The following is a 27246-nucleotide window of genomic DNA, read 5'->3' as shown; positions in this document are numbered from 1 at the left end:
ACTTGCTAGCAGTCATAGTCGTAGTCCATGAGTACAGATAATCTGCTTTATACTTGAAAAATATCACTGCCAACATAATCTGACACACTTATTTGCAGTCTCATTCAAAGGCCTCAGAGTGTAGATATACACAGACACACAAAGTAAGACCACCATCAATGTCAGCAATGTCATCCTAAACAGTGGAACATGTAGGGAAATCTGTTCTCCTTAATCTGAGCTAAGTTTTGTGGCCTTCAGAACGACAATCTTCCAAAGCAAGCTTATTTAAGGCAAAAAAAAAAAGCATTTCTAAGCACTGATGGTCACTTAAACAGGAGAAAAATACAGGTTATCTACCTTTACGAAGCAGGACTTCAGGAGCGATATAATTAGGGGTTCCAACTAACGAGTGGGCTAGACATCTCTGATGCTGCTTCTTAGCTCTTTGTTCCAATGTCTTCAGCCTGTCTCCACATCTACAATTGGACACATCATCCCAAAGATCACCGGGCTCCATGCTGTCTTGTCTGATATGGCTCCCTTTCAAATGGGAGAGAAAGTTTACATTCACGGTCATAAAACACAACACACAAAGATAAAAGTATTCATCTAGATCTAGTTGTGCCATCTTCTACTCTCACTAAAGATCAGCATTTAAACTTTAAACCCAAGGCATTTCCTTCTGCCCTCCCCTTCACAATTGGTTTTCCATAACCAGCAAAATGTCTCTGTGTCAGAGCAAGGAAGCATGCTCCCATATGGGAGATACAGAACAATGGAGTATATTTAGATTAGTTATACCAATTTTTATGACCTTTTTGCCAACAGACACCGATGCTCCTCAATGGGACACACAGGAAGTGCGTGGATTACTTTAGAACTGTGATTAAATTACTTCACCATCAAAAGCGACCCTCCAAACAAGTATAAACTGAAAAATTGCTGCTACTGCAGTGGTCAGCCAGATTACTGACAGGGATTTAAACAGTATTGGAAACAAAGCACTGGAAACAAACTAATTGAATGAGTGAGTGAGAGACAGACACACCATACTGTCATTGACCCATTGTCAATGTACACAGCTCCGTTTTCTGAGCTGGCATTTCTGCCAAGATGTTTGTTTCAAAATAATTAACGCAGTACCATCACAAATAAAGCCTAAGAACACTACCTTTCTGATAGTACTTTGAATTGTGAGTCCACCTGAATCCAGTACACAGTCCAAAGTCAGTCAGTTTGATATGCCCATCAAGGTCTATCAGAATGTTGTCCGGCTTGATGTCTCGATGAATAAATCCCATTTTGTGCACACTCTCTATAGCCAAAGTGAGCTCTGCAATATAAAATCTAGCCAGACGCTCTGGAAAGACCTCCATCCGAATCAGTAGACTCATCATATCCCCACCTGGGATGTAGTCCATCACAAAGTACAAGTTCTCTTTATCTTGGAAGGAATAATAGAGTTTAACCACCCATTCATTGTCTGCCTCAGCAAGTATGTCCCTCTCCGCTTTGACATGAGCCACCTGGTTCCGGTTTAACACATCTTTCTTTCGCAGAGTCTTCATGGCATACAGGGCATGGGTATCCACTTTGCAGGCCAGGCATACTTCTCCAAATGCACCAATACCCAGAGTCTTGATTTTCACAAACATAGATTTGTCCATTTTGGCCCTTTTAAGTCTGTTGTAGTTGGACTCCTTCTGGTAGAGAATTTTCCTCATTTGTTCCTGTTCTGCTTCACAGAGGCCAGCCTTTACAAAGGAAAGCAAACCACAAGAGCTAGTACTGTTACATTCATAGCAAGAGAACAATAAACTAGCATTCCCAAAATACATTTCTCAGAAAAATTAACCAAGAATCAGAAAAGACGTATTCATGGGAGATATACTCTCTTGTCTGTCTGTTGAGGTATTTCTAAAATACCAGCAAATGCACTGTGCCCTAACTTGTTACCTGAATTTGCCGTATCTGAGATTGGTCTGCCTTTCTCATTTGACTGAACGAAGAGGTATGCGGCAATACTATCAGAGAGGGGAATATAACACAACAAACCTGATCATGAGACTTGGTTTATACCTTTCAAATGTGCACTTTACCCCTGCGCTCCACTGTATGTATGTGCACTGCAGTACAGCTTAACTTAAACTGAAAGTTAAACCTAGATGCATCAGTCCACTTTGTTCATGAACGGTTCTCCAGGGCAACTCACATTAACAGTTCCTACCTTGAGTGCTGTTTGACTGTTGGTTTTTGTGTTGTACTTAAGAAGCTGGTTTTGACCTACACATTCCCAAGTGCCTTCTTTAGAAACTTCCTCTGCCATATACAGCCTCTACTCTCAAGCTTTGTAGATGTCCTGACCATCTGTTCTATAAACTTCTCCCTTTTCCCTCCCAAAACACGTGCATATAACCCTCAGCTCTGGCCTCCCCCCAGCCTCTGCAGCCCAGACCCTGGTGCTATTTCCCCCTTAAATTTATTATTTCCCCTCTGCACCTAAGCTGTAAAAAAGCTGGCTTGTCCAGCCACCTCCTGTCCCCAGAGAGCCTCCAAGTAACTGCGAGTAACATTTCACACGGCTGCGGGGAGAGACCTGTTGAGAAAGGGAGAAGCAGCAGTATCCAACAAGACTTTCCCCACCCTTCAAGACAGAGCCTGCACACTGCCAACTCTGCCAACTTCGGTGCCTGTCTCTCTCCTGAGAGCCGCTGGTGGCCTCCACCAGCAGAAGCCCCTGGGCTGATCCCTGGGATCCTCTGACAACTCATCTTCAACAGCCCCTTTCTTTCTGCATACCCCACTTCCAAAATCCCGAATTAACTGGCATCAACTGAAGCACTTTGAGAAGAAGATTAGTGCCTCGTGGGAAGAGGCAATGGGGAGGAGGGTGGAAGGAGTTGAAGCTGACTGATTAGCAGGCTAGAGACCCAAGCATACGCCCACAGGGCTGCTGCTTAGATTGATTTAATTTAACAGCTGTAGTCTAGGTCTTTAAAGATGAATGTGGGCAGCCAGACTGTGCAGTGAGATCCCCACGGTATAAAAATGAAATCTGTATGAATAAAGGATGGAGGAGGTCTGCAGGAACTTGCAGAACAGGTAGGATGAATTTTCAGACTGAAGGCAACAGCCAAATCAAAACAAGTAATACTGTTTTTAAAATGTAAGGCAAGTACATCAATCCATAATAAAGGAAGTGTTTACTGTTTTAAGGTAAAATAATTACTGTGTTGTGTTCTTGGTTAATTCTAGAATAATGCGATATTCAGATAGCCAAAATCTCCTTAGTGTATTATTCCAGCCAGTGATGAGGTTGCTAGGGGAAGGAGTTGTTTTTGTTTATAGCTGAATTATCTCTGAGTTATGAAGTGAGGGAAAACTGAAGAGTCAGAAGAGGAGAACTAACGCAATTAGCTGCTGTTTTACTTCTCTAGAGAACATTCCCTATCTCAATCTCAGGAAAAATATTCACTTGGAAAAATCCAAGCAATACAACACAAACTGTACTTGCAGTGAGGACAAACTATTAACTGTCACTAAAATGACGACCTTTCAGAAGATTTTAGAAGCATATTCGTTTAATTTTAACCTCAACAAACAAACTGCTGAGTTTTCTGCAGCAATGCGAGCATCAAATTAATTGACTCTGGAAATTGACTGTGCTAGGGAAGATTGGGTAGTTAATTATTATCCATTATGCGTTAATAATAGCTTTCCTTAGAGTTTACCCTTAAACACAGAAGTAGACTAGTCATATTCTAGTCATGCCTAGGGAAAAAAACCTCTTCCACATTTAAAAATTAAAAAAATTGCCAGAGCAACCATCAGAACTTGGCAGCTTTGTTTTAAGCACCCCAACCAGTGAATCAGCTTAGGTTTGAGAGATACAATTAGGCATGAAAGAAGCACTCTCACTCAAAAAGTGCACCTCCCTGAGACCTGCTTCTAGAACAAGTTCCAGCCAGGGTCCCAAGATCAGTTCAAGCTGGCCAAGATATGATTACTTGCACGATATTATTACTTACATGTGTTCAACAGACAACTTCTAGTCAAGTATTACATACTCATCTGAAAACATGGCACAGTGAATATACTGCCAGGTTGAACCGTGGCTTTGGTGAATGAGTGGCTATCATGGAACAGGGAGGCAACTCCAGAACTGGAGCAAAGAGAAAACCTTTTTCAGAGTTTTGCAAGAGCTGCCAAAGTATTGCCAGTTACCTCAGCCTCAAACCTGGCTTCCGAGTTCTTGCCTAAGCAAACCTAATACTTTCCTACTATGGGGGGTTTTGCTTCATTTTACTTTTCTGGTATGAAGATATATTATTTCACATCTCAGGTTTTTCAAACAGCCTCCCAGACCTGCATCTATGCTTCCAAGTGAAAATAGTCTGGTATAGGGAGGTGTGGGATACCTACTACTCCAGTGAAGTCTGCTTTTACAGACTTTTTGTCTGATTAAAAATAGTAATAATCGATTTGACCCCATTAGCTTTTATTATAACAAGACAAGGAGAATTACTTTAGCCATTTCTTGCTCCAATTGTAATCTTCTATTAATTTTTTGCTGGTAGGTCTTTATGACATTTTCTACATGTTGCTCCATGTAGAACTTGAAGGCAAAAGGTGAGTAGCTCTTTATTCGGGATTCTCGCTTTTCCTCATCTTTGCCATTTTTTCGCACAGGCACTGGAGACGTCTGAATCTGCTTTTTATCCTTGCTTGGTTTTTCAGATTTAGTGTTCTTGCTGCTTTTATCATTTCGCTCACTGTTCTCCTCAGCCTTATTGCACGTTGAATTGGGGACTACACGGAGGGTCTGCTCTACGCCCATGCATAAGCAGTTGATATCAAATTGCTCAGAGCTACCAGGAAGTAACAAATGCTTGGGATATGGTGGTGGTGGACACCGCAGTTCCTGGTTACCGTAATCCACATCTAGTTGATAGGCATTAGCTGCTCCAACAGGTGGCACATGCTGCTCAATAATCTCCAAGCCATCCACAGCTGGTGCCTGCGCAGGTAACCAACCAGGATGGGAAGGACCCACTGCAGTCTGAGGCTCAGGTCTCATCACTCGCATGCTCTTCACTGGCTGGAGAATATGAGCAGATGTGACTGCTGTGATTGTATTTGGAGACGTAATTGAAGGATCAGGTTTTCCTGGAGGAACCTGTCTTATAGACACTGTCACTTGTGGCTGTTGCTGGTGGTTGTTAAAGGAGTTTGTTCTGCTCGGCACTGTGGCATCGGGTCTGAAGGATACATGTTGCCGTGGAGATGTTTCTATGCCTGGATTTTGTAAAGAATCTCGGCGTGACGGTGTTGCTGCCTGCCACTGCTGAACTTGAGGATTATTCATGTCATAGAGGTCCATGTTTAGGCTATTTCTAGACGGAGTTAATAGATTTTGTGGTGGACTGTCTGAAAAATCATTAGCAAAGGCTGGACCTCTGGATATCACATGCATTTGATGAGAAGAAGGACTTGTCTGTTTGTGATGAGAATGTGATATATACAGGCTTGCCGGTGCCTGCTGAAATGCATGACCAGAATTATTCTGAACAACTGCCCCTTTATTTGGGAGACTGGTGTATCCTCCCTCCTGCTGCATCTTGTTTTGGAAGGATGGACTCCGCTGAACACCATACCCCATAGGTTCCCCCTGCACCATCATGTGCTGCCTACTGTAATGTTGGCTGTTGGAGCCATGGGATGCCTGCAGCTGCAAAGCTTGACTGCTGTGATTAGCCACTGGGTAATTAATCACAGAAGACTCAATATTTGCAGGGTATGTTTTCTGCTGATGGCTTGTTGGTGTGCTGTGAGTGCCTACTCCAGAGGGTCGCTGTACAGGAGCATTCATAGCTGTAGGCTGCGAAGTAGAGATTAAATAATCCATGTATGGCCTTGGAACTTCAGTAAGCATATTTGCACCTTCTGCTCCAAAGCCTGTCCCTTCATAGGCTGCATTACTGATTTGATGGTAGGATGGAAAAGATTCGTTTGATCCTTCGAAGCTTGGCCTGCGGGTTACATTATTTGGCACAATACCCTTTCCTTTATAAAAAGAACACAAAAGAATGTTAGGAAACAATTCAGGTGAACCAATTACTTTGCATTACTCATCCACCTATAGATACAGACATACACATACACGCACGCACACTGCATAGGGAGTGTATGTTATAAAAACACCTTCCAAAATCTAAATTAAGCACTCTGAACACTTAAAGTTATAGGTGCCAAGTATTACTACTGATAACGAGCTACTGGCCCACAACACTGCTCATGCCAGGAATCATCAGGGAGTCCTATCACATCATGAAAATAGAAGCACAAATTCCTTAACTATGAAATCATCAGATTACACTACAGCCTGGTTTTTAAAGCTGGACCAGTGTTACCAGTCAGTACTCACAGACAGGAGGGAGCTACAGAGCAGGGGGTTAAGTACAGCACCAACAGGAGAAAAAAAGCTCCTGGAAGGACTGTCAATACAACTTAAAAGTCAACATTACTATAAGCTACTAGGTCAGCACATAGTCCACATCTTCTGTACAGTGAACTCATTGCTCAAGCTGGGGATCTGTTTACATCTCCCTGTTCCATCGTTCTCAAAAATCCCTGTTTCCCTCTCCTTCATTTACAACAAAGGCAATGTGTTGGACACAGAGTATCCCCTCATATTACTCATCTTCCATCTGTTTGGAAGGCAAATCTTTCAGGGTGTCAACATGTTAATCTTAGCTTGACAAATGTGCAGAGACAAGATAGCAGCATTCCTACACTGGAAGCGTTAATGGCACTTTTCATCAGTTCTTTGATCTGAGGAGAAATTGCAGGTGTGTAAAGCACTGGCTGTGCTAAAAAGACAACAGGAGACTCTCTGCTGTTGCTATTTTTTTGTTCCTCTTCTGGTTCTTTAGCTTTCACAAATTACAGGACTTGGCCCATTTATGCCTGAACGATTTCCTTTTAAAATTTTGACTTCACAAGATCTGCAAGAATAGTCATATTGAGCTAACAGGCTTGAACACTGGACTGCAAGCTTTTCCGATTATTTGCATTACAGCGTGTCCCAGCTGGGCCAGATGCTGCACACCTAAGAATAGCTGTTGACTCCTCGCCTTGACACACAAGACCTGCTATATACAGACACACAAGGACGTGCACATTATTAAGGTCTATGCACCATCTCTGCATGCTGAAAAGGCTGCCACACTAAATGACACTTCCATACACAATGAAATGTTTTGAAATGGAATCAAGTTGGACAAATAATTAGCGTTCTTTAAAGTGAAATCTATAATCGGCAGCTCTTTTTCCTACGATAACACTAGGCCGTGCTTACCGAGGTTGTACTTATAACAGCACTCCCTGACAGCTCATCTGTTGGGACACAGTGAGATGCACTGATGAGGATGTGGCAATCCAAAGCATCCCAAGAAGTGGCTACTCTGGCCTGGAGGTAGGAGGCAACCATAAGACCATGACTGTCATCTCTGTCAGTAAGATTCATGCTGAGCCTCAGGGGCAAACTGACTTTGTTCTTCCCTATCAGAGGCCGTGAAGGAAAGTAGCAGCAATAATTGTCTTCCTTTGGAACACATACTTCAGCTATGCAAGGAATCTTGCTGATGTCAAGAGAGATATGATGTCCACTTCCTAGATTTGTATACCAAGCCTGTTCTGGTCTGACAGAGGAATATTTGGATTTGTGAAGATACCAACCGTGGTAGTTGCAGATGATTTTTTTTTTCCCCACACATTCCTATCCAACACGGTAACTGTTATGACTATCTCTTGCCTGTGAAGGTTTTAGATCAGAGTGTATTCTTGAGATTAATCAACTATACTCATGGGATCATCTGTTTTTATACATAACTCTCTGTCGCACAGTAATATCTGGTAAGTTTTATTCGAGTCTTGCCAGTATGCTGAAACTCTTCTTAGCTTTTCAACTGAAGTTAAAGCAGGACAAAAATGAATAATTTGAATTATCTATATAAATCTATTTCCATACACCAATATATGGAATTCAAAACAAGAAGATTTAAATTCTCACACTGCACATGAAAAGTTCCCAAGTAGCATTACAGGCTTCCTAATGAACTAGAGGAGACCTATGCTATCCCAGCACAAACAATACCATACCAAACAAATCAATATGATTTTGTGGCACCTCAGGCAGGCAAACACCAATTGCGTGACATTTAAGTTTTGCATTCTATGTATCCTAAAAGCAAAGGTGGATCTTCAGCTCGAAAGGTTAAGTATTCAAAACAGCTGCATGCATCGGAATGTTAAGAAAGCAAAAACAAATGGAAATGAAAGACAACTGAGTAATTAAAATGTTAGCCTAGAAAGATGTTTCAACACTTTCAGAGGAAATGTTTGCTCTTTAGGACTGGGTGTGTTCTTTCACTTTAAGGAATAAAGCCTTTATAATATAAAGCAAAATACAGTTCAGTAATTCTGTCGAAGTTATTTTAAATTCTCCTTAAGGCCCAGTTGAGACCACATTTGTGCATGTATTAGGACAGAGCTCTCCATATAGCAAACTGGCCAGTACTACTTTGTCTGTCAGGTGTCACACTGCAGGGTAACACTCTCGGAAATGTCATCTTAGGATTTTCCAGAATTTCCCCAAATAATAAAACAAGAAGTCTAAGACTGATAGAAACGGCAGCTGAGCTGCTCCTTACACAAAACTATCACCCTTTCCTACCACATCTGAAATTCTATTCCTGAGAGTGACCACCTGGAAAATGAGGTCCTTCCCCGTTTCAGTCTTCCCTGTACATGGCTACCCTCAGGGTCCCCCAGGAAAGAAGTGGCTTTAATGAAGAACTCCTTCCAGTCCAGGGATTTCTCTCTGTAAACTGAATGGGTTTTCTCTTCCTCAGCTTTCCTCATCTCTGGACGTGCCTCTCTAACAACTATGCCAAATTTAACACCCTTCCCAACAAAGACCTTAAATTTCATCAAGAGGCAAGAAGGAAGGTGCTGCTGAGGTGGCCAAGAAGAGAAATTTGTCATGTGGAAATCACTTGCACTCAGTAAATTCAACTTATGACCACACTTAGAGGTCTGTTCTACTGTAATCAGATTGAACAGATTTGTTAGCTTCAACTCGTCCAACACAGACAAGACCTTTTAAGTCTAAATGTTGCCACTGACACAAGAGAAGTTCCTTGTCCAACAGAACAGGCCTCTGACAACAGCTCTCCAATCCGCTCAACCCTTCACCTCTAACCCCTCCGCAGCATGTAACGTGATTACACAGGTTCAGCCAGTCAGAGGATGGTTATTTCTCTGCTTGGCCAATTTTTGAATCTGATAGAAGATAAAAGCGACAAACTCTGTCCAAACTAGAGTGTATCCTGACCACAGATCAAAAGCATTCTGCACTGCTGTAAGTGCTAATACCTGAATAGAAAAAAAATCTTGCAAGGCCTTTTGTCAGCTGTGGTCTGATGTTTGCTGATGAGGAATAATGCAGGGCCCAAATCCTCCCATTTGCTAATTTACATGAAACAGAACTGAAGTAGACTAGCAGGGATGAGTTGAAAAGCTTCTGTTATCTCGGCCCAAGCTATTTCTGCAGTGTACTTACAAGTACACTGAATGAATTCCTGGGAAGTGAGCTATCTCACAACTCCATAGCAATTACTTACGTGCAAGCTTTTACTTAGCAGTAAACTTGAGATGATTGAGGTGATTTGCACTGAAGGATAAATAGCTTTGTGTTTGAGAAGATGGACTACAAATGTGCTCTTGCAAAGCAAGTGAGTTGTGTTCAGCTTCCAGCCCAGCTCACCTTGCAGGGCCATGTTCACATCAGTGTCTCCTACAAGAGTACTGTTGAATACTGCCAATCCACTACTTCTCACCAGCAATGACTCTACTTTAAAAAATAGCTTCTTGCAAGAAAGAGGAACACAATTTTTAAAAAAGTTCATGCTCACCTGGTGAGGTCTGCTTAATTACACGTACTATCTGTTCATTTCTGGGATCCAAGTAGCTCATCTTACTGATATACTCCAGAGCCGCTTCAATACTTCTGCTACCCGTCTGCTTCAGTGCTCGGACAGCCATCTCCTGTACAAAGCAAACAAGACTTGAATCACATTGAGACAAAACCCAAGCACTGTACTGCAGGCTAGAAAGCAGTAAGTGTTCTTACATTTATAGAAACATTTTATAATTCACAGCAGATCACAGCTGCCTGAAGCCAAATGGACTCATATTTTGAAAACATTTGCGTGCCTTATACAACTCAAAACTTAAAAGAAGAAAATAAGAAAAAACACAACCTACCCAAACTCTGGCAATTAAAGAAGCATCAAATTGAAATGTGTACTTTAAGATTCCTTAAAATAAACTTTGAGTCAAATCTGGAAAAGGCAGCATAGTTTGACATAGGATGAAATAGAATGAAATATTTAGCTTTTGAGAGCATGTCCCTTAGTCACACCTGAACACAGTAAAAGCTTTAAGCTTTCTCAGATGCCACAAGAAGCTAATTAGGCAGTGACTGATTTCTGCTGAGCAAATCCTGGCCCCACTAGAGTCAATGGGGAAGAAAGATTGCTCTTTTCAGTACAGCTGGGACATCATTCACTATCTGTTTGGAAAATGACTAGCACACCAACTGCATTTCACATTGTTAGTCTTTTTAGCTGTATTTTATTGGGCACACATCCATCACTGAGAAGTTAATATGGGTGCCAGACACACAACCTGAAAACTAAAACTGGGGTAAATATGAATACTGTAGTTAAACTACTCCAACCCAGCCATGGTTAGTGTCCCCTGCTCTAAAGCCAGCAAGTCACATCCTTCTGGAGTTTGTTTATACATTTACTTACAGCTCAGGTATATATACAATGACTCTAGCCTCTGGTTACAAAGCAAAATTCACAAATCCTTGCAAGGCTGCAAAGGTCTTTTCTGAAATGATGGAGAGACTGAAAGCCAGAGCTTTAATGTTGAATTCACATCACTGAACTTCAGTGATCAAAAAGTTACTTAGTCAAAAGTAGTTGCTGAGAACCTTTCTACAATCACCTCCAAAAGGCAATTAATAAAATAGATATAACAGGAGATAAACTAACCTTTGGTGACAGAAGATTAGAAGACTAATTTGAACTAGACTCATAGCTCTTAGATGGTTAAAGTTGGATGAAATTAATGTCACCATCAAGGACTTGCCTGCAAATGTCAGTATCCTGTTATCTTGCCACTGTAGTGCCATTTTTAGAATTCTGCCGTCACACCCTGCCCACTGAGCGCTGAATCAGGTGGAGTTTGTGCCTTCTTGGTTTGGCTTCCCAACTGCAGATGTGATGGCTGGGTTGGCACAAGCGCACCGCCCTCCCACACGGCAGTTCTGCGCACTGGCTAGCAGTCAGGTAACCTCAACATGTATGTCCCTTTCCTGTATCATCTGGAGCAAAGAGCAACTTTGCTCGACTGAACTGCAAGTACGTGTAACATACTAACTGTTTACTTAGCAAGGGAGGATCATCTCAGATGACACTAATTCACACTTAGCACAGAGCCACACACTGGCACTTGGCATTTTGCTTCGCTTAGCTCAGTCCCCTCCTACTCCCCCCAAAATGGCAGCATTTTCTCCATTACTCAGAGGTTCTGCTTGGGGAATAGCTATAACAAGTTTGAATATTTTTCATACAATTTATGACTCATAATTCATAGAAAGGCAGTAGTTGGTTTCACATTTCCTATAGCTGAAATATTTCACTGGCATCAACACATTACTAAGGGCAATTTTAAATCAACAGAAAACTATTATGTATGAAGGAAAGAATTTCCCACAATGTTTTTTCCTCTCTTTCTTTCTTTCTTTTTTCTTCTTCTGGATACATTTCTAAAGTATTAGCAAATTCGCATCCTGGTGCTCAGCATTCTCATCATCCAGGGACTCTGGGCTTTACAGCCCAGTTCCACAGGGCTGCTAACACACTCTGCCCATTTACACCAGCTGGATCTAGCCTTAGATCACAAGTCTTAAAGTTTCCTAAATCAAATGTGCTCAATACGCAAGACTGAACGATCTGTGGGCTGGCTTGGATGTTGGGTTTTTTTTGGTTTTGTCTGCAATGGGGTACCAAGAGAATAAATGCTTGGTAAGCAATTATCTTAATGATTAATAGAACAGCCCATATAATCTACTTCTCCCTCTCTTAGCTGTGTTAGCTGTATGCAATTCAAAGGGGCTAAAACAGGTTAGTTTTTTATCACCAGCATAGTGATATCATCTCTGAAAACAATTCTTCCCCCCCCCCCCCCCCATACCATGGCACTACTTTCTCCTCTTTTGCCATTGCCTATGTCAGAAAAGCAGAGTAAAAGTGACACTGGTCAATTTGAAGCTGCATATTCTACCTTCAGCAGATATGTTAGGGGATTCATATTTAACCTTCAGTAGGAATAATGGAAGGGGAATAGCCCAATACATTTCACTGTGGACTATACGATAACCAAAGAGGGCCAGCAAGAGCTTGCAGATGTGTCACTCAATCTCACGCTCGCAAGCCCCCAGTGCAGCAGCTGCCCTGTGCTCCAGCTCACTGCCTCTCATCTTTCATTAGGTCAGCTCCCACCCTCCAAAGTGTTTCCTAATTACATACCCTGTTTGCTTAGCATTCACATTACTGCTGGAAAAAATGAAGTAAGTTTTTTTGTGGTTCAAAAGAACACCTGTGATTCCCCTGTACACCATCCCATAGCTTTGGCCCTTTCCCCTGTAGCTATCATGAGACACCAATAGCCCCAGTTTCTGATGCTGGTTCACAAAAGCCTCACATCATCTCCAAGCAAATGGAGAGCAACCAAAAAAAAAAAAACCATTCCACATACAAAAGGAAAGGGGTTTTTCTCAGAAGCAGATCACGTATAATCATAATTCTCCACCCAGGAGACAAATCCCTCTGGGGGCATGCGATACCCCAGGAGAGTGGAAGGCTACAAGAGGCTCCAGCACTGTTATAGCTGGCCTTTGGCCTCCTCTGTGTTGTTTTTCCCATTACCATCCTCCATGCCCACAGCTCTCTCCTCTCTGGCAGCCACATGAAGAGGGCTCCCCTCATTCCAGCACCTTTTCATTAGGGATGGGGGACAAGCTGATGTATGGCTGAGGCAGCTGTCGGCTAATGGGGCATGGTGGCCCTCTCCTTCCTATATGCAACGCATTGATGAGCTCTGCTGAGCGAGGCAGCAAAGGGCTGGCCTCCAGGAGCCTGCTGAAGGGGAAGCTGGCTCCCCGCTGGCGACAGGGGCCAGAGCCTGGGCTGCATTTGCTGGAAATCAATATAAGGACTGTTTTGAAGGATGGGAAGAAGGGCAGAAGATGGATTAAGCAGTGTCAGTACTTACACTTGTTGGAGAGCAGAGGCTTATGTGAGACGGAGTGTGTTTGTGAGAAGCAGCAGAATGGCTCAAGAAGGAGAGAAATCAATGCCAAAATCTTGCAAACTGATACTGTAGACAGTAGAAGGGCTGAGGAAACAAGAGGACAGACACTGGGCAAGGACAAAAGTGCACAGCTACACTGACAAAGATAGAGCTGTCTTGATTTTATGCCACTCTAAGGTAAGTACGTTTTAGAAAGAGAAGGAAAAAAAGACCAGAAATGAGATGTGAAAAAAAAAATCCACTCGGAGCTGTATCCAACACCAGAACATTCAGGCAGGTACGGGATCAAATCCAGCTCCCACTGAGGTCAACAAAGATTTCCATTAACTGCAGGGTACACTGCATCAGGCCCTCCGCTTCAGATCGTTTCCTTCTCACCAGGCCAAACGCTGTCAGCCGCGGTATGGTTTGGAAATCTGGCTGCTGGCTGCATTCTGCTAACCCCACAGCCAGCTGTCAGGCTGCAAGGAGAAACACAAGCCACTGGCAGCACGCACATAAACCACAAGGGAACAGAGTGGTCCTGGCCCCGACTCATTCTTTGCATTCTGTGTATTCCCTTCAGAGGATTCAATCTCTCCATACAGGGCTTTTATGCACCTTTTTGCTTCCAGACATCACTAGCTGTTGGTGAAAAAATAAACCAGAAAAAGCAAATGTGAAAAGCTGCAAGGGGAAAATGTGCTTTTACAATTAACTCTAATAATTTTGTAATTAATGTTACAGCTGCAATATTAAAATGACGTTTCAGTGGTCAGCTGTGGTTCTGGACAGATCTAATGAAAAACCAAAGTCAGGCCATGAACCACGAAGCAGATTGAAGCAACTCTGCAAGATCCCAAATTTGTGGGTTCACAGAGAAAAATGGGGAGGAGGGTGTTTCCCAGCTAGTTCCTACAGTGGGCTACCCAAACCAGACAGCTGCACGGTCAACATGCTCTCTGCCACTTCCCCAGTCTCGCGCTGGTAGAAGGCAACTTTCCAAGAGATTTCATGATTTTGCTAGAAGGAAGGCCACCTTTGAGCTCAGATGCTCATCAGGGAAAATCCTTGTTTGATGGTAAACAGATATTTGGATGTGTGCATATACAGACTTCATCTCACTCTGTGCTCTGGAGGCAATGTGAAAGGCTTTCCCCATTTTACCCTCCCGCCTGGCTGTACTCCACCAGCATTGGCGGAGGCCTGCGTTCTTGCTGTACTACAGGGTTGTCCAGCAACATTCTTCATTCAGAAAGCTCCTTGTTGCCAAGATGTATTTATCATCCAAGTGAAGATTGCACAAGAGGTTACAATAAGTAAGACTTTTTCCCAAGAACATTGTGTCTGAAGGAGACAATAGGTCCTCCAAGATTTGGCAAGGGTAATTACTTGCTAACAACAACAAAAATTAATTACTTGCTTTCCATTCACAAAGAAGGATGGGCGACAGATGCAGGAAACAGATACAGGTTCCCTGCAGAAGGGAAAAAACTAAAGCTCATGCCAGAAGAGATGATCCAGAATTGATTACGAACCTTTCTGCGATAGCCCACCATTGTAGGAATTTTCATTCATGATTTTAAACATGCAAAACCTAAGAAATTCAGGAAACTGCGTACAATATGCTCTGTCAGGATTTCTGCAGCCCCACAGAACAGAGAACCTTATTTTGTAACATTCTCTATCTGTAATTATTCTCTAGTTGGACGCTTCATCCAATTTTGTACTCTACTTTTGTTTTGCCTGTTTTCAGGTTGCTAACACCAGGGGCAAAATTTTGCCCGCAAATTCCCATGCCTATCTATAACCCTGATTAAAATATTCTAGCCACATAATTAAGAAGCTATCCTGAGAATCATTAGTGCTCTTCAGTTTTAGTGTATCAAAAAAGCAGGAGGAAATCAGCACTGGCTGAGACCTACCGAGTGCCCACTTGTTTGCCGCAGGATCACTTAGTCCATTCATAAACCACATAACCCATTCAGAAACTAACGGAGATCTACCCCAAGGCTAGTTAAGAGTTTTCTGCCCCCACTGCTCCTGTTACAAAGCTCCTCCAAAGCTACACTGCTTTGGCGGTGATAAACCTCCCTCTTACTTTCAGCCTAAATTACACAGGGCCAGTTTATGCCCTCTGCCTTTAGTTTCAATTGTCTTTTAACTTCAGCAGCTCTGCTGTTATCTACAGAGAGCGAGCCCCCTTCATCCTAAGGGATGCTTGCAGCTTGGCCTCCTGGGCTAAACAAACCACACTCCTTGAGTTTTCTCTTGTAAAACAAGCTCTTCATTCTCTGTACCGCTGTAGTAGCCCATCTCCGTACCAAGAAAGATCTGACTGGGATAAGGTTTTGATAAAAGCTGCACACACCATTCTTGATAACATGCAAACAGTGGTGGAAAAGTTATCCCTGTGGTAAAGTCATTCCTTTTCTTTGTTGATTTCAGCAGAGGAAGTTTGAGTTTGGGGCTTTAGTCCTTGCTTGCAGCATTTCTACCCTTTGTGCTCCTGAATTTATTTTCAGTTCTGGTAGCACTCCAGCCCTTAAGGTCATCCATTATTTTGGTCAGATGCTCCAGCCCTGCTTTGCACTACTGTGTGTTCCCACTTCACGCTGTCAGAGTGCTTCCTTCCTTTTTTTTTTTTAATACCAGACTTATTAATGGAAAAAGCACGAAGAAGGGATACCCTGTGGTACATAAAGTTGGGGCAGACAGAAGAAGAATATAGATAGGTGACTAAGTTAAATCACATCAACATATGAAAAAAATAACTGAATTGTAAATTAGGAATGGGGAATTACAGCTAAGGAACAACTTTAACCAGAAGGCTTTTATATAACGTTTCCAAGGGATATTTGAAGAACTAACAAAGGGAGTATACCCAAAAGATAGAGGGAGGATTTTGGAAATGATACAATCCTCTGGTAAACATCCTATCAGAAGAAAAACAAATAAAAATAAAACTAACATGACATTCGCTGCTATGCCACTGCTTATTCTGCTTGCCTTCGAACTCTTTTAGTCTTGATTTAGACAGTCACCTACAGAGGGTAGGTATCTTTACTATTCTGTGTTTGCGCAGCATCCAGTACAACGGAGCCCTGCTATTGTTATGTTTATGGCAGTATGACAACTTATTATTAAATAAAAGTAAGGTAATTAAGTCCAGCACAAAATATTCAACTTGGAGTAGTAGGTAAAAAGATACTGGAGGGCTAAAGTGTCAATTCTGCTGGATCCCAGGATAGAAACCCTTGAATTGCTACCACCACAAACCAATGCTGAAATAAAATTACCTTAATCCTCTAAGCCACAGGACATGGCACATTTCCTGTAGCTATGGAAGGAATGAGGCAAAATAAACCAAAGGTAACTAGAGATTGAGAAGCATCTTTTGATGATCAGAATTATAGCTGTTCAAAATACTTCCAGTATCTTTTCGGATTTAAAACAGCTCTGGACGATTAAAAAACAAACAAATGAACCAGACAAATGAAACCAACATTTGAAATTTAGTTTTTGTATTTTACTAGCCCTAGAGCTAATACAAAGTTCTTTTACAAGTATGACAAAAAAATAAAAATAGAAGGGCCATCATGACACTTCTCTACTGTTTCTTCCCAGCTGCTTTTCCTTAAGCTCATGACTAGTCAAAGCTATTTAAGTTCCTCCAAGAGAAAAAAAATATTTTATAGACTTAGTAGCAGGGTGCTTACAAAGAACAACCACCGTAACACCTTTATCAACTTGGAAAGGGCAAGGGAGGAAAAAACCAAGAGCTGAGAACAGTAATTGGAAATATGACATAGCCCCTTAGCAGATGTCTCAAAAGGCACTAGTTACATCAAAATACTTTTTTAACACTATGCAATTTGTACCAAGCAGCAGCATATAACTTTTTTGGGTTTTTTTTGTTCTTTTAACTGAACTCATATAGTACATTCCCCCACCGCAGCTCCTTCTAAGACACACTGTGTTTCGCCATGGGTGTTTCACAGAGGATGTCTGCCATTTTACACTACAGTCCTTGTGTTCCACAAGTTGTTCAAATACGTCTCTTTGCATTAAAAGGAGACACGCGAATTTCAGGCTATAAGCCAATCCAAGGTCCCAAAGTTAAGATATTTGGAAATAAACCAAGCATGGCTGTTCAACATATTTCCAAACAAATGCTTGTAAAATGAAGGGAGTATTTATAACAAGGCATCTCCAGACAAAGAGCACGTGTAAACACTTCAAGAAGCTCTGCTGCACTATTCAAGAGATGCAGTCTGTTTAAAGAAAAAATGCACATGCACTGCAATGTCAATTTGAAAATCCAGTCAGAACATTTAATCAGACAACTCCTGTCAATGTCCCAGAGAGTATGTGTGCGTACATACAGACATGCATGTAGATATTACATCATGTGTGCATGTTTGTATATGTGATTTTGTTGAACTTAATCTAATTTCAAGTAAGTCTGTGAGCCCTTTGAAAGCAATGTATTAAAAACGACACGACACCTTTTTTCATTAAGAAGTAAGGCTCTTATTTGTGTCACCAGTCAGACAAGACAAGTAATTTCATTATACACATATATATGCACACACACACATTTATTATAGCATTTCTGGAAGCATGTCAGGCACTCTGGAAAGGACTTGGAAAGGGAAGGCCTGCAGGAAGCTGGAAGAGGCCTGCCCCAGGCAACAAACCTGCACCCTGCATGAAGCTCAAGTGTCATGAAAGAACAATTATAAACAAGCAAGGAAAGAGTGACCATGGCATTAACAACAATAATGGAAAGGGAGTGAGAATAATCAAAAGCCATCATGAATACCACTTTTTTTTTCTTTTCTTCCAAGCCGGCTGGGAAGCAAGAACAGAGCTGAGCTGCTCTGTCCCAATCAGGACACAGGCATAAGACGGGGAGCAGAGTGCAGAGAGCCCCCATCACAGAGGCAGCTTAATGGATAGACCTGAGGGGCAATGACAAAGAGCCTGTTCTTCCGGTCCCCCCTGGCCTTGGAAAAAGCACATCTGTGGCTCAAGAGCTGGTGGTAGAAGCCTAGTTTCCCTAGCTGTTCAGTGGAGAGAGTGACACTGTTGGCACCCAAGATATGTGGTAACTTGCTGCCTAGCTCAGAGGCTCTAGCACCCCTTTCTGAAGGCACCCACTCTTTCCCCCAACTTTTGTAGGAGCAAAGGCTCCTGATTTAGCAATCAAACTTGGCCAACAGTAATAGGCAGCAGTAGTATCTCCCTGAGCACAAAAAGTCCCCATTCTGGAAAACACACACTTTGCTTCAGATCCCACATCAGAACAGAGGTGTAAGGAGCGAGTAGAGCATTCAGTTTTGAACACATGTAGTACTTCAGGACTATCTATATATCACAATTCACAGGCCAGGTTTGCATTAATGGTAAAATAAAAGAGAGGGGAAAGCGTGTACTTGTACGTCTTCACTGCTTGAGGGATCTTCTAGCTGCACAAAATCCTTTCTACTGTGATGGCACGCGAAGCCTTCTGCACTGCACTGAGTCGTACACAAACACAAGGGAAGAATCCTATTCTAAAAAGGATTTCTAATTTAAAACAGAACAAACGTTTGTATTCACAGCCATAACTGTTCCTCATTATTCTCCAAGTCTGCTCATTGAAGAGCTATTTAAACTATTTAGAGTTCAGTGTAACCAAATGACCCATGGCGGGTGCATCAACAGACAAAAAGTTGTACAAATCTCTCCTAATCTTTCCTCAGCACTGGAGCAGAGGGAACTCAAACCAGGAGCACTATTATGTGCTAACTCAGAAATCTTATACTGAGGCCAAATCATGTTATATAAACAGCATTTATAAATTACTGCATTGGCAGGTTTATGTTACAGAGCAGCACAGAAAAGCTTTGCTTACTTCATGCATGTGTGAATGCACATGCACACACATGTAAGTGAGTATATAGCTCCTTTCCAAAGGTGCTGTTTCACTTCCCCGAATCCCCTCACTTTGGTGACAGGAACAGGGAACTTCCCACCCTCTGGACACGCTCTGTAGCAGGTTCAGCCTCGGCTCCAGCTCACTCCTCTCCCTCCTGACTGGCAGCCACTGTGGTGAACTGTACTCTGTCACACAGTGCCTCAGCCATATGCCTTGCATTAACCGGTGAGGCTTAAGTTTCTCCTGTTCCCACAAGTCAAGCCAAGCCAAGCCACGGCACTATTCATCAATACTTTTAATATGACAAAGGTAACATAGCATCCTACAATAGCTTTTGAAGTCTGAAGAAAAGGTAACAGAGGGCAATTAGAAAACAAATTCAAGTATAAGCAAGTGAGTTGTCCCAAACCAAGAAGCATCATCATCTTCCCGTAATGTTCACTGAAAATCCCTTCCAGGTTCCTGTTCACATTTTTTAATAACTAAAGGTGTTACCAAATATGCCATCCCCCTTTCATACCAAACCCAACACTGGGCCAGCTCCAAGGCTTACAACTGTGACTCAAAGAACAAGTCACCCATCTGGTACTCCAAATCAAATCCTTTGTACAGGGCAGAGAAGTCCAAGCCAGTGGAAATCCTCTGTGTTTTGGTTCAAGTTGCTAAAATCTTGAATGCAACACCTCCCATCTCCCTGTCTTCTACTTTCTTTATCCTAACAGTAAAGCAGTTGAGTTGCTGCAAAGAGCAGCGAATCCTTTCAGCAGCAGCAGTGAGTAGCAGGGTTTGCTAAAAGCAATTAGCAGACAATATCAGGTGTTACAGCCTTTATGACTAGGAGAAAGATACACATGGGGCAGGAATAGTCACCATTTCGTTTGAAACCTTCCTCTGGATTGGTATGATTTACATCCAGAAAGCAATAATGGATCCAGAAACTCAATTTAAAGACAGAATTCAGCTTGAAAAGACAAGAAGAACAGGAAGCATTTTCCTATCACTTCTTCATAAGGTGTATTGAAACCATCAGGAGAGCGGGAGAGGTGCTTGCATTTCACCAATGCAATCAGAAAGTTTTCCCGCCCAAGAGAATGGGCAGATTTCAGCCAGACTAACTCCTCCTTAGTCCACTTCTGCCCTTGCCTGACTCAGCCTAATGAAACATGCAAATTTGGCCAACAAAGGCTAATTTGAGAATATTAATAAACACTGCAGCACTCAGCAAAGAATCCATATGAGTTCCTGGGGAAAAAAATCTTAGCAAGTTGGCTTCAGGCATTTATTGATTCCACTAAAATCTCACAAACTCTCAACACACATACAACACGGTAAAGAAGGCATCTTGAGGGAAAGGTGCACCACACTGCAGAACAGCACTGTTGTTTTAAGAAAGGCACTCCAGAACAGCTTCATTTCCAGTTGTGTACCAGGATCCTCATTTATGAAATCCAGACGCGAATAAAAAATGGCATCTGCTACTCTGTTCTCTGGGGGTCCAAGCGAGTGTCCCTATACTCAAGGCGTGCAATCTTAAAAAACAATCCCAAAAACAATCTGCTCCTGATACAATGCATCTTAAATGACTAAATATATTAAGATGGCAGTTCCAGCAAAAGCAACATCTTGCTGTGCAAAGGCCAGCTGCCATTTAAAAAGCACTATATCAACTCTTTTAAGTAATCTCTGGGAATGGGGTTCTTTTAGATTCTTTCTCTCAGGTGGGATGTTTTGCAGTCTTAGTATTTTACACTTTCTAGTAACCAGGGCACATTTGCTGCAACAGCAGCAAGCCATCCCTGCTCTCCTCCAGACCCGCTTTTCACATACTGAGCTGTCAGAATGATAGCATGACTCCTTCCTCCTAGCGCCCACATCCCCCCCCCCCCTTTTTTTTTTTGAGACAGCAGTTGCTTACTCTATCAGAGCAAGTAAATCAAGCTGGACAGAATAGCAGTTCAGTGAATGTTTCATGATGAGCTTATTCCTCTTCATTAGCAGCAAATGATGCATTTGCTAATTTTATTGCTCACACGTTAGCCAAAAATGCATTTGGCTGGCATGACATTTAGAATAATGCTATTTTGTATCAAAGCATTTCTTTTCAGTGGCCACAGACACTAAGATGAGTGCTTCCTGTTGCTCTTCCTTCTACTATAAAGATACATACATATTGAGTTATGTATAAAAGAGGATTTTTATAAATATTCACAGAGCTTGCAAATGATTTCTTAGCCAAACTGGATACAAGGGACTGGTAAACTGGGTATTCAGATTCAGCAAGATGAGTTATGAGGTTTGTTGTCCAGGAATAAAGCCCCAAAGCACAGAAAAGAATTGTGTCAAAGACTGGAAGAGTTTTTTGCACTGCCAAAGTCAGCTGTTCCCCAGAAAGTCACACGGCGCTGCAAATCTGCAATGCTTTAGTACTGTTTATTGCATTTCTCCATACCCAACTCTACAAATTGAATTTTGCATCTATCCCTGTTAATGATACATCTGTCATTTTTACTGAGTGCTGCCTACTTAAGACATTTGAAGTTTTCTTATATTTCGTAAGACTTTAACATTTAAAGAGTGATACTCCTCTCGCCTCCTTTTCTTGAAAGTTTATATGGTTTTTTTTTCAGTTTTAAACCATTAGAACTTTCAAGTGTTGTTTTAAAACTTCTTCTCCAAGGCAAGAAAAATTCAAGTAAAGACAGTAAAATTAAGTTGATTCAAAATCATATTCAAGGTCAAATACTAACATAATTTTCCAAACAAGGTTCAAGCATATTCCCGATATGGCCTTTAGAAGTTTAGGAGAGTTTTGGTCCCCTTAATTTTTCTTTGGGGAGTACTTTACCAGAACTATAAAACCTCCAGGATATCTGGTTGGAATGCATTACTGAACTGTTCTCTCCTTTTAGGATTTATACCACAGTGGGACCCCAACTGACATCAAGCAGTAATGCACAGTCAAAAAGAAAAAAAATAAATCCGAGAAATATAGCTCCATTGTGAGACAAATGAAGGCTACTTCTCTCTCAGCCTCACAGTCCAACGCAGCACGTCCCACGTGACTGAAGAAACATCTGGGTTTTATCTTGAGATTCCTAATATTTTTCAGTACAGACACATACAGACACACGCAGAATGCAAGTGTGCTGGGCAAGACAACTTGGCATATTTATTGTTCAAAGAGTAGGAAGATGTAGAACTCTTACATACAATATTATTTTTTAAAAATTTGTTGGCATTTTTGAATTTTATTTATTAATTGTAATGCTATTTTTCTTTTTTTAAAATTCTCATTCAAAATATAAAAAAAGCATTCAGCTTTTAACATTAAAATCAATATGCTCAACCTTGTAATACAATATACTTAAACTCTGCAGCACTAGGGATCTCATTAGACATTTTCCAGAAGTCTCCACGCAGCACTTAGTTTCATTAACTCTATCAAATACACATGTATAAAACTACAGGTCCAAAAGTAAGAATTGCTAAACACCACTGACTGACACTCAATGATTTTTAAAACTACAAAAATACCCCTTTGTACTAAATGCTTTATACGACTGCTAGTCACTGCACTTTCTGCAGTTGCAAGATAAAACTCTCAACTCTACCAGTGCTAGAGGCAAAAAAGAAAAAGAGAAAGAAAAAAAACCCAGCTGGATAAAATATCTTAAGGTCAGGCTTTTTACATGTAAAGCAGCCGCAGCAAAATTATTCACATTCTTAGCACATAGCTGACCGGGACAAGATTCCACGGAGAGGCAAACAATTCCCCCAGGAGAGCAGCTGCATCTTCCTCAGCTCGGGAGCTACTAGGGGGAAGGAGAAATGTCCACCGGGGTCCTCAAAACTGACCAACAGTGGGAAGAAAATGAAAGACTGCTTCTGTTCCATGGTAATGCTTCACACGACCGCTCCTTTTCTGTGCTCAGTGAGAATAGAGAAGTGTAAAAATAAATAAATAAATAAACAAACAAATAAAAATAAAGCCAGTTGGTAAGACACACTTTGATCGATGTCCTAGAGGAACCTTGTAAGCAGACACCCAAGTCCGGTTAAACATAGAAGAGTAGGGGGGAAATATTAGATAATATTTAACAGAACAACTGAAAGGAATACAGTCATCTGGCTTCGCTTTTACTGCATAATTCTTTCAGAAGTATCTTTTGAAAGTATAAAACCACTTCTTTCTAGGTTTCCGTAATATTTCTCTTAAACTGCCCTTTTTTGTCTAATATTTCCTTAGCAGTATCTTTACTCAGTTTACCTCGATGTTATTTCTGTTGGCTACCGGCCAAGTGGCAGATTTTAATAGTCAAGACACACAGTACTGAAGAAGCATCTTTCTCGCTCTGCTCCATTTACGTGCAAAGGCTGTGATATGTATTTTAGGTTGTTGTAAGAAAAGAAATCCTCTTGCAAGATCCTCCTCAACGCCATCCCCTTAACTTTAGTATCTCCTCATAAACCTGCTGTTAGCCATCAATTAAATCAGCTGCTGCAATATGAAAAATGACCATATCACTACTTTCAACATTCATAATTTAGTATTCACATATTATCTTCCAGCTGCAAGTCCGTCAGCAGAAAACTACTCCCACCTTGTCCCTGGCTGCCTGTCACTGCTCCCTATGCCTGAGGTATCACCTGCTTCCCTCTTGCCTGACCACACTGCGGTCTGCTCGCTGCCAGAGGCAGCTGGGTGAGCACAGACCTATGATTTAGCTGTTGAAGCTAACTCGGCTCATTTTGACCCAAGTGAGCTAGGGTTAACTCCAGCAGCAGCTCACTGGGGCAGTAAGACCTGGGTGAGAGGTGGAGTAAGAAGAGAGAGCACTGAGCAGATGGCCGTCTCTGGAGCACAGCTGGAAAGAGGAGAGCGCGTGAGCACAGGCTGAGCTTTCTCTCGGCATTTCCCCTGATGGTGGTTGACAGCCAAGGCAGCTGCCACAGCTCTCAACTTCTCTGCTCCTTTCTGTGCCTCCTGCTGTACCCCCAAATTGTGCTGATGTCCCTCCCACCATCCCCACAGAGTTATTTTTAACCTGGATCAGTTCCCTGATCAGTCACTGCTCAGCTCCACAAATGCTGTGCTGGCACAGCTTGCAGGAACGAACCGGGGAAGAACGAGCAGGAAGATAGGCGGCTCTGGTGGCACCACCAAAAGCTGCTCTCCTGGAGCCCCAGCCCAGAAGTCTCCTCTCCTTCCTTCACACCAACCTACAAACTTCCCAGGTGAATGGAATATGCTTATGATATCTCAGACCATAAGGTTTTTCTTTTTTTTTTCCTCTATGCTGCCTTAAGAAAGTTTTTAATTGCAGTATTTTGTGTGTTGGTGTCATACTAGGTTTAACAAGCTAATCCCTCTCTCGCTTGTGCAGTTATCACCTAATATTTCAAGGCAACAACAGGACATTTTTCAGAAATACATTTGATCATCTCAAAAAGATATAGCCAAGGGGAAACAGTCTTACATGACAGGCTATAAATCAACATGTTAGACAAGTAATTTTAAACCACAGGAGGAAGAAAAAAAAAGTCTCACTGTATCAAGCCAATAAAAACTCTGTAACACTGACTGTAGAAGATATTGGACCTATTCCACAACAACTATATTTCTTAGGAAGATACAGTACTTTGAACTCTAAAGAAGTCTGAACTTGATTAGACTGAAACAAAGGAGAGGGAGGAAAGCAGAGCAGGGGACATGATTCCCTTCATACTTCCTCCACAATTGAAGTCTGAGGAGGAAGCTTGAGAAGGCTCAAGCAGATAAAGAAACCGTTCCCTTGAACAAGTCACTCGGTGTTGACACATCTGCTTACTAGTTCCCAGTAATCCTGGCAGTGGATCAACGTTCCTCACCTCCCTCCTTCAAGGCTTTACTCAAACTTTTAAGAGACTGTTGTTTTCCAATGCTCTCAACCCATATCACTTGATAGGAGAACAAATAGCAATTGTTTTTCAGGCTTCATCATTATTATTATTATTGTTGTTGTTGTTATTACGGCACATGCTCAGTTGCGTGAATACTATTTAGAGACAGCAATGTTTCTTCCAAGATCTTTAAAGGTGCAAAATATCAAGAAACCAATAAGAGACAAGTAATCTCTTCTTCCTTGACAAAACATATTCTTAAAAGTGAGGTCTACAGCAAAATCACGCTGAGCAAAATTCTTCTCGAATATTTCAGATGCAGAGTGAAACCCGGCCAGTGTTTTGACAGGATAACACTAGCAGTAACAAGCACAATGCTACATGGCCTGGAAGGGAGGCTTCATAACACAGCATCCCAGAAACTAAGACTCAACAATGTGCAGTAGTGCACTGGTGAATGTCTCAGTTTCTAGACGAAGTAAAAAAATATAGTTTCTATGCACCTGTTCTACAAAGCTGCCAAAGGTAAGGATATATGTCTGGTTAGGCAATCAAGTTCCAAGTTCCTAAATTTCCCCTATGAGAATTGGGTGGAGACAGTACTCCTACTGGTTTCTAACCTGTATGCATGTTGCTAAGTACTGTTAAACAGATGTCATTGCATCACACTGCGCTGCAGGTTCACGAGAAGATCTATGTTCATACCCTTTGAGCATGCCAAGCCCAAAACAAAGCTAAGCCTCCATCGTAATGATACATGGAGATGGTCTCATCTGTATTTTGATGATCAAGTTCACGCTACACCAGTAAACTCTGAGAGGTCATCTTGGAGCAATTTCTATAGCTGCAGAGAAACACTCTTTCCTCACTTCTACTGTGTGTGCATCTTACTTGGGCTCCTGTCTGTGTGCACACTGCCTTGGATAATGCTGTGAGACGCAGAATTACAGATGCAATGATTCCTGAACAGCAGTGTTCAAGAAGACACTCTGCTTCCAAGATCAACATTCACTTCCTGTAACAAGCATTGCAACTGTCCATTCCTTTTCTCCAAGGCATCTATCAGCTCTTAAAATTGTCGATATTATGATTAATTATTCTTAATCAAGCTTTTCAGCATCTGCCACCACCTTCAGAGACTAACCACAGAGGCCAATGATAAGCAAGCTTAGAAGTATGTGTATATATATACACATATAGAACTATGTGTGAAAACCTGAATTTAGGCAATTTTTTTCCACAACTGAACTTTATAGGATTTATGTTCCAGAACATGAAATATCTGAGATGCTGGAACTATATGAAATACTGCCATGCAAAGAAAACAGTAATATAGTCATAGCAGTTCCATATGCAGCCCATTATTTGAATGACTATAATGATTCTTATATATCAATTTTAAAAGTCAGTTTTCAACTTTCAGTTCATCTCTGCAAAAAGGTAGAGCTAAGAATCTAGAGTAGAAGTACCCTAACCTGTAATAATCTGACAGCCTACATCTTAAATAGGATCTATATCCTAAATGCCAAATGAGCTTTCAATGAGTATGACAATGCTCCCATCTAAGCAATCTATCTGCCAAGCAACTTCTGCATTCTTTCTAACCTGAAGCATAAGGATTACTCATTTACTCTGGCTCTGAACATTTACCCACATTTTCAATACAACCTCAAGATCTCCTCTTCAAGAGCATTAAGTAAGCAGACAGCAAGAATGACAGAGATATCTATGAGAACAATAAAAACAATAAATATCATTATCCTTTTACCTTCTCTGACTTGCAACCTTCCCACATCCCTACCCTAGAAACATCAATTTAGGTTGTAATGTGTTCTGGGTAGAGACCTCATTTTTTGCAATGATGTTGCACCACACAGCTTTACTGCAAGGCCAATGTAACAGTGGCTTTGTATTTGATTATCGCTGTAATGGAGCAATGCAAATGTGAAACCCAAGGTGAAGAGTAAAATTCTTGGTAGCAATTTACTCTGGTAACACAATCCATACCACACCAAGCTTTTCCCAATTTCTAACAC

The 27246-nt window shown here is 41.6% G+C and overlaps 1 protein-coding gene across 2 annotated transcripts in view; it reads right to left on the bottom strand.

The window, feature by feature from the left end:
* Positions 1 to 27246, bottom strand: part of LATS2 (large tumor suppressor kinase 2) — a 52355-nt gene that overhangs the window by 5210 nt on the left and 19899 nt on the right. For both annotated transcript variants that reach the window (XM_075139939.1, XM_075139940.1), the window contains 4 exons: positions 9957 to 10089; positions 4508 to 6045; positions 1154 to 1736; positions 340 to 522 (listed from right to left, as the gene is read on the bottom strand). In XM_075139939.1, the coding sequence (XP_074996040.1) occupies positions 340 to 522; positions 1154 to 1736; positions 4508 to 6045; positions 9957 to 10089 (2437 nt within the window). The remainder of the gene's footprint in view (positions 1 to 339; positions 523 to 1153; positions 1737 to 4507; positions 6046 to 9956; positions 10090 to 27246) is intronic.

The sequence above is a fragment of the Calonectris borealis genome, chromosome 1 (assembly GCF_964195595.1).
Source record: "Calonectris borealis chromosome 1, bCalBor7.hap1.2, whole genome shotgun sequence".
In the NCBI taxonomy this organism is placed as follows: Eukaryota; Metazoa; Chordata; class Aves; order Procellariiformes; family Procellariidae; genus Calonectris; species Calonectris borealis.
The sequence above is the reverse complement of the archived record's forward strand: the minus strand, read 5'-3'. Positions and strand labels throughout refer to the sequence as shown.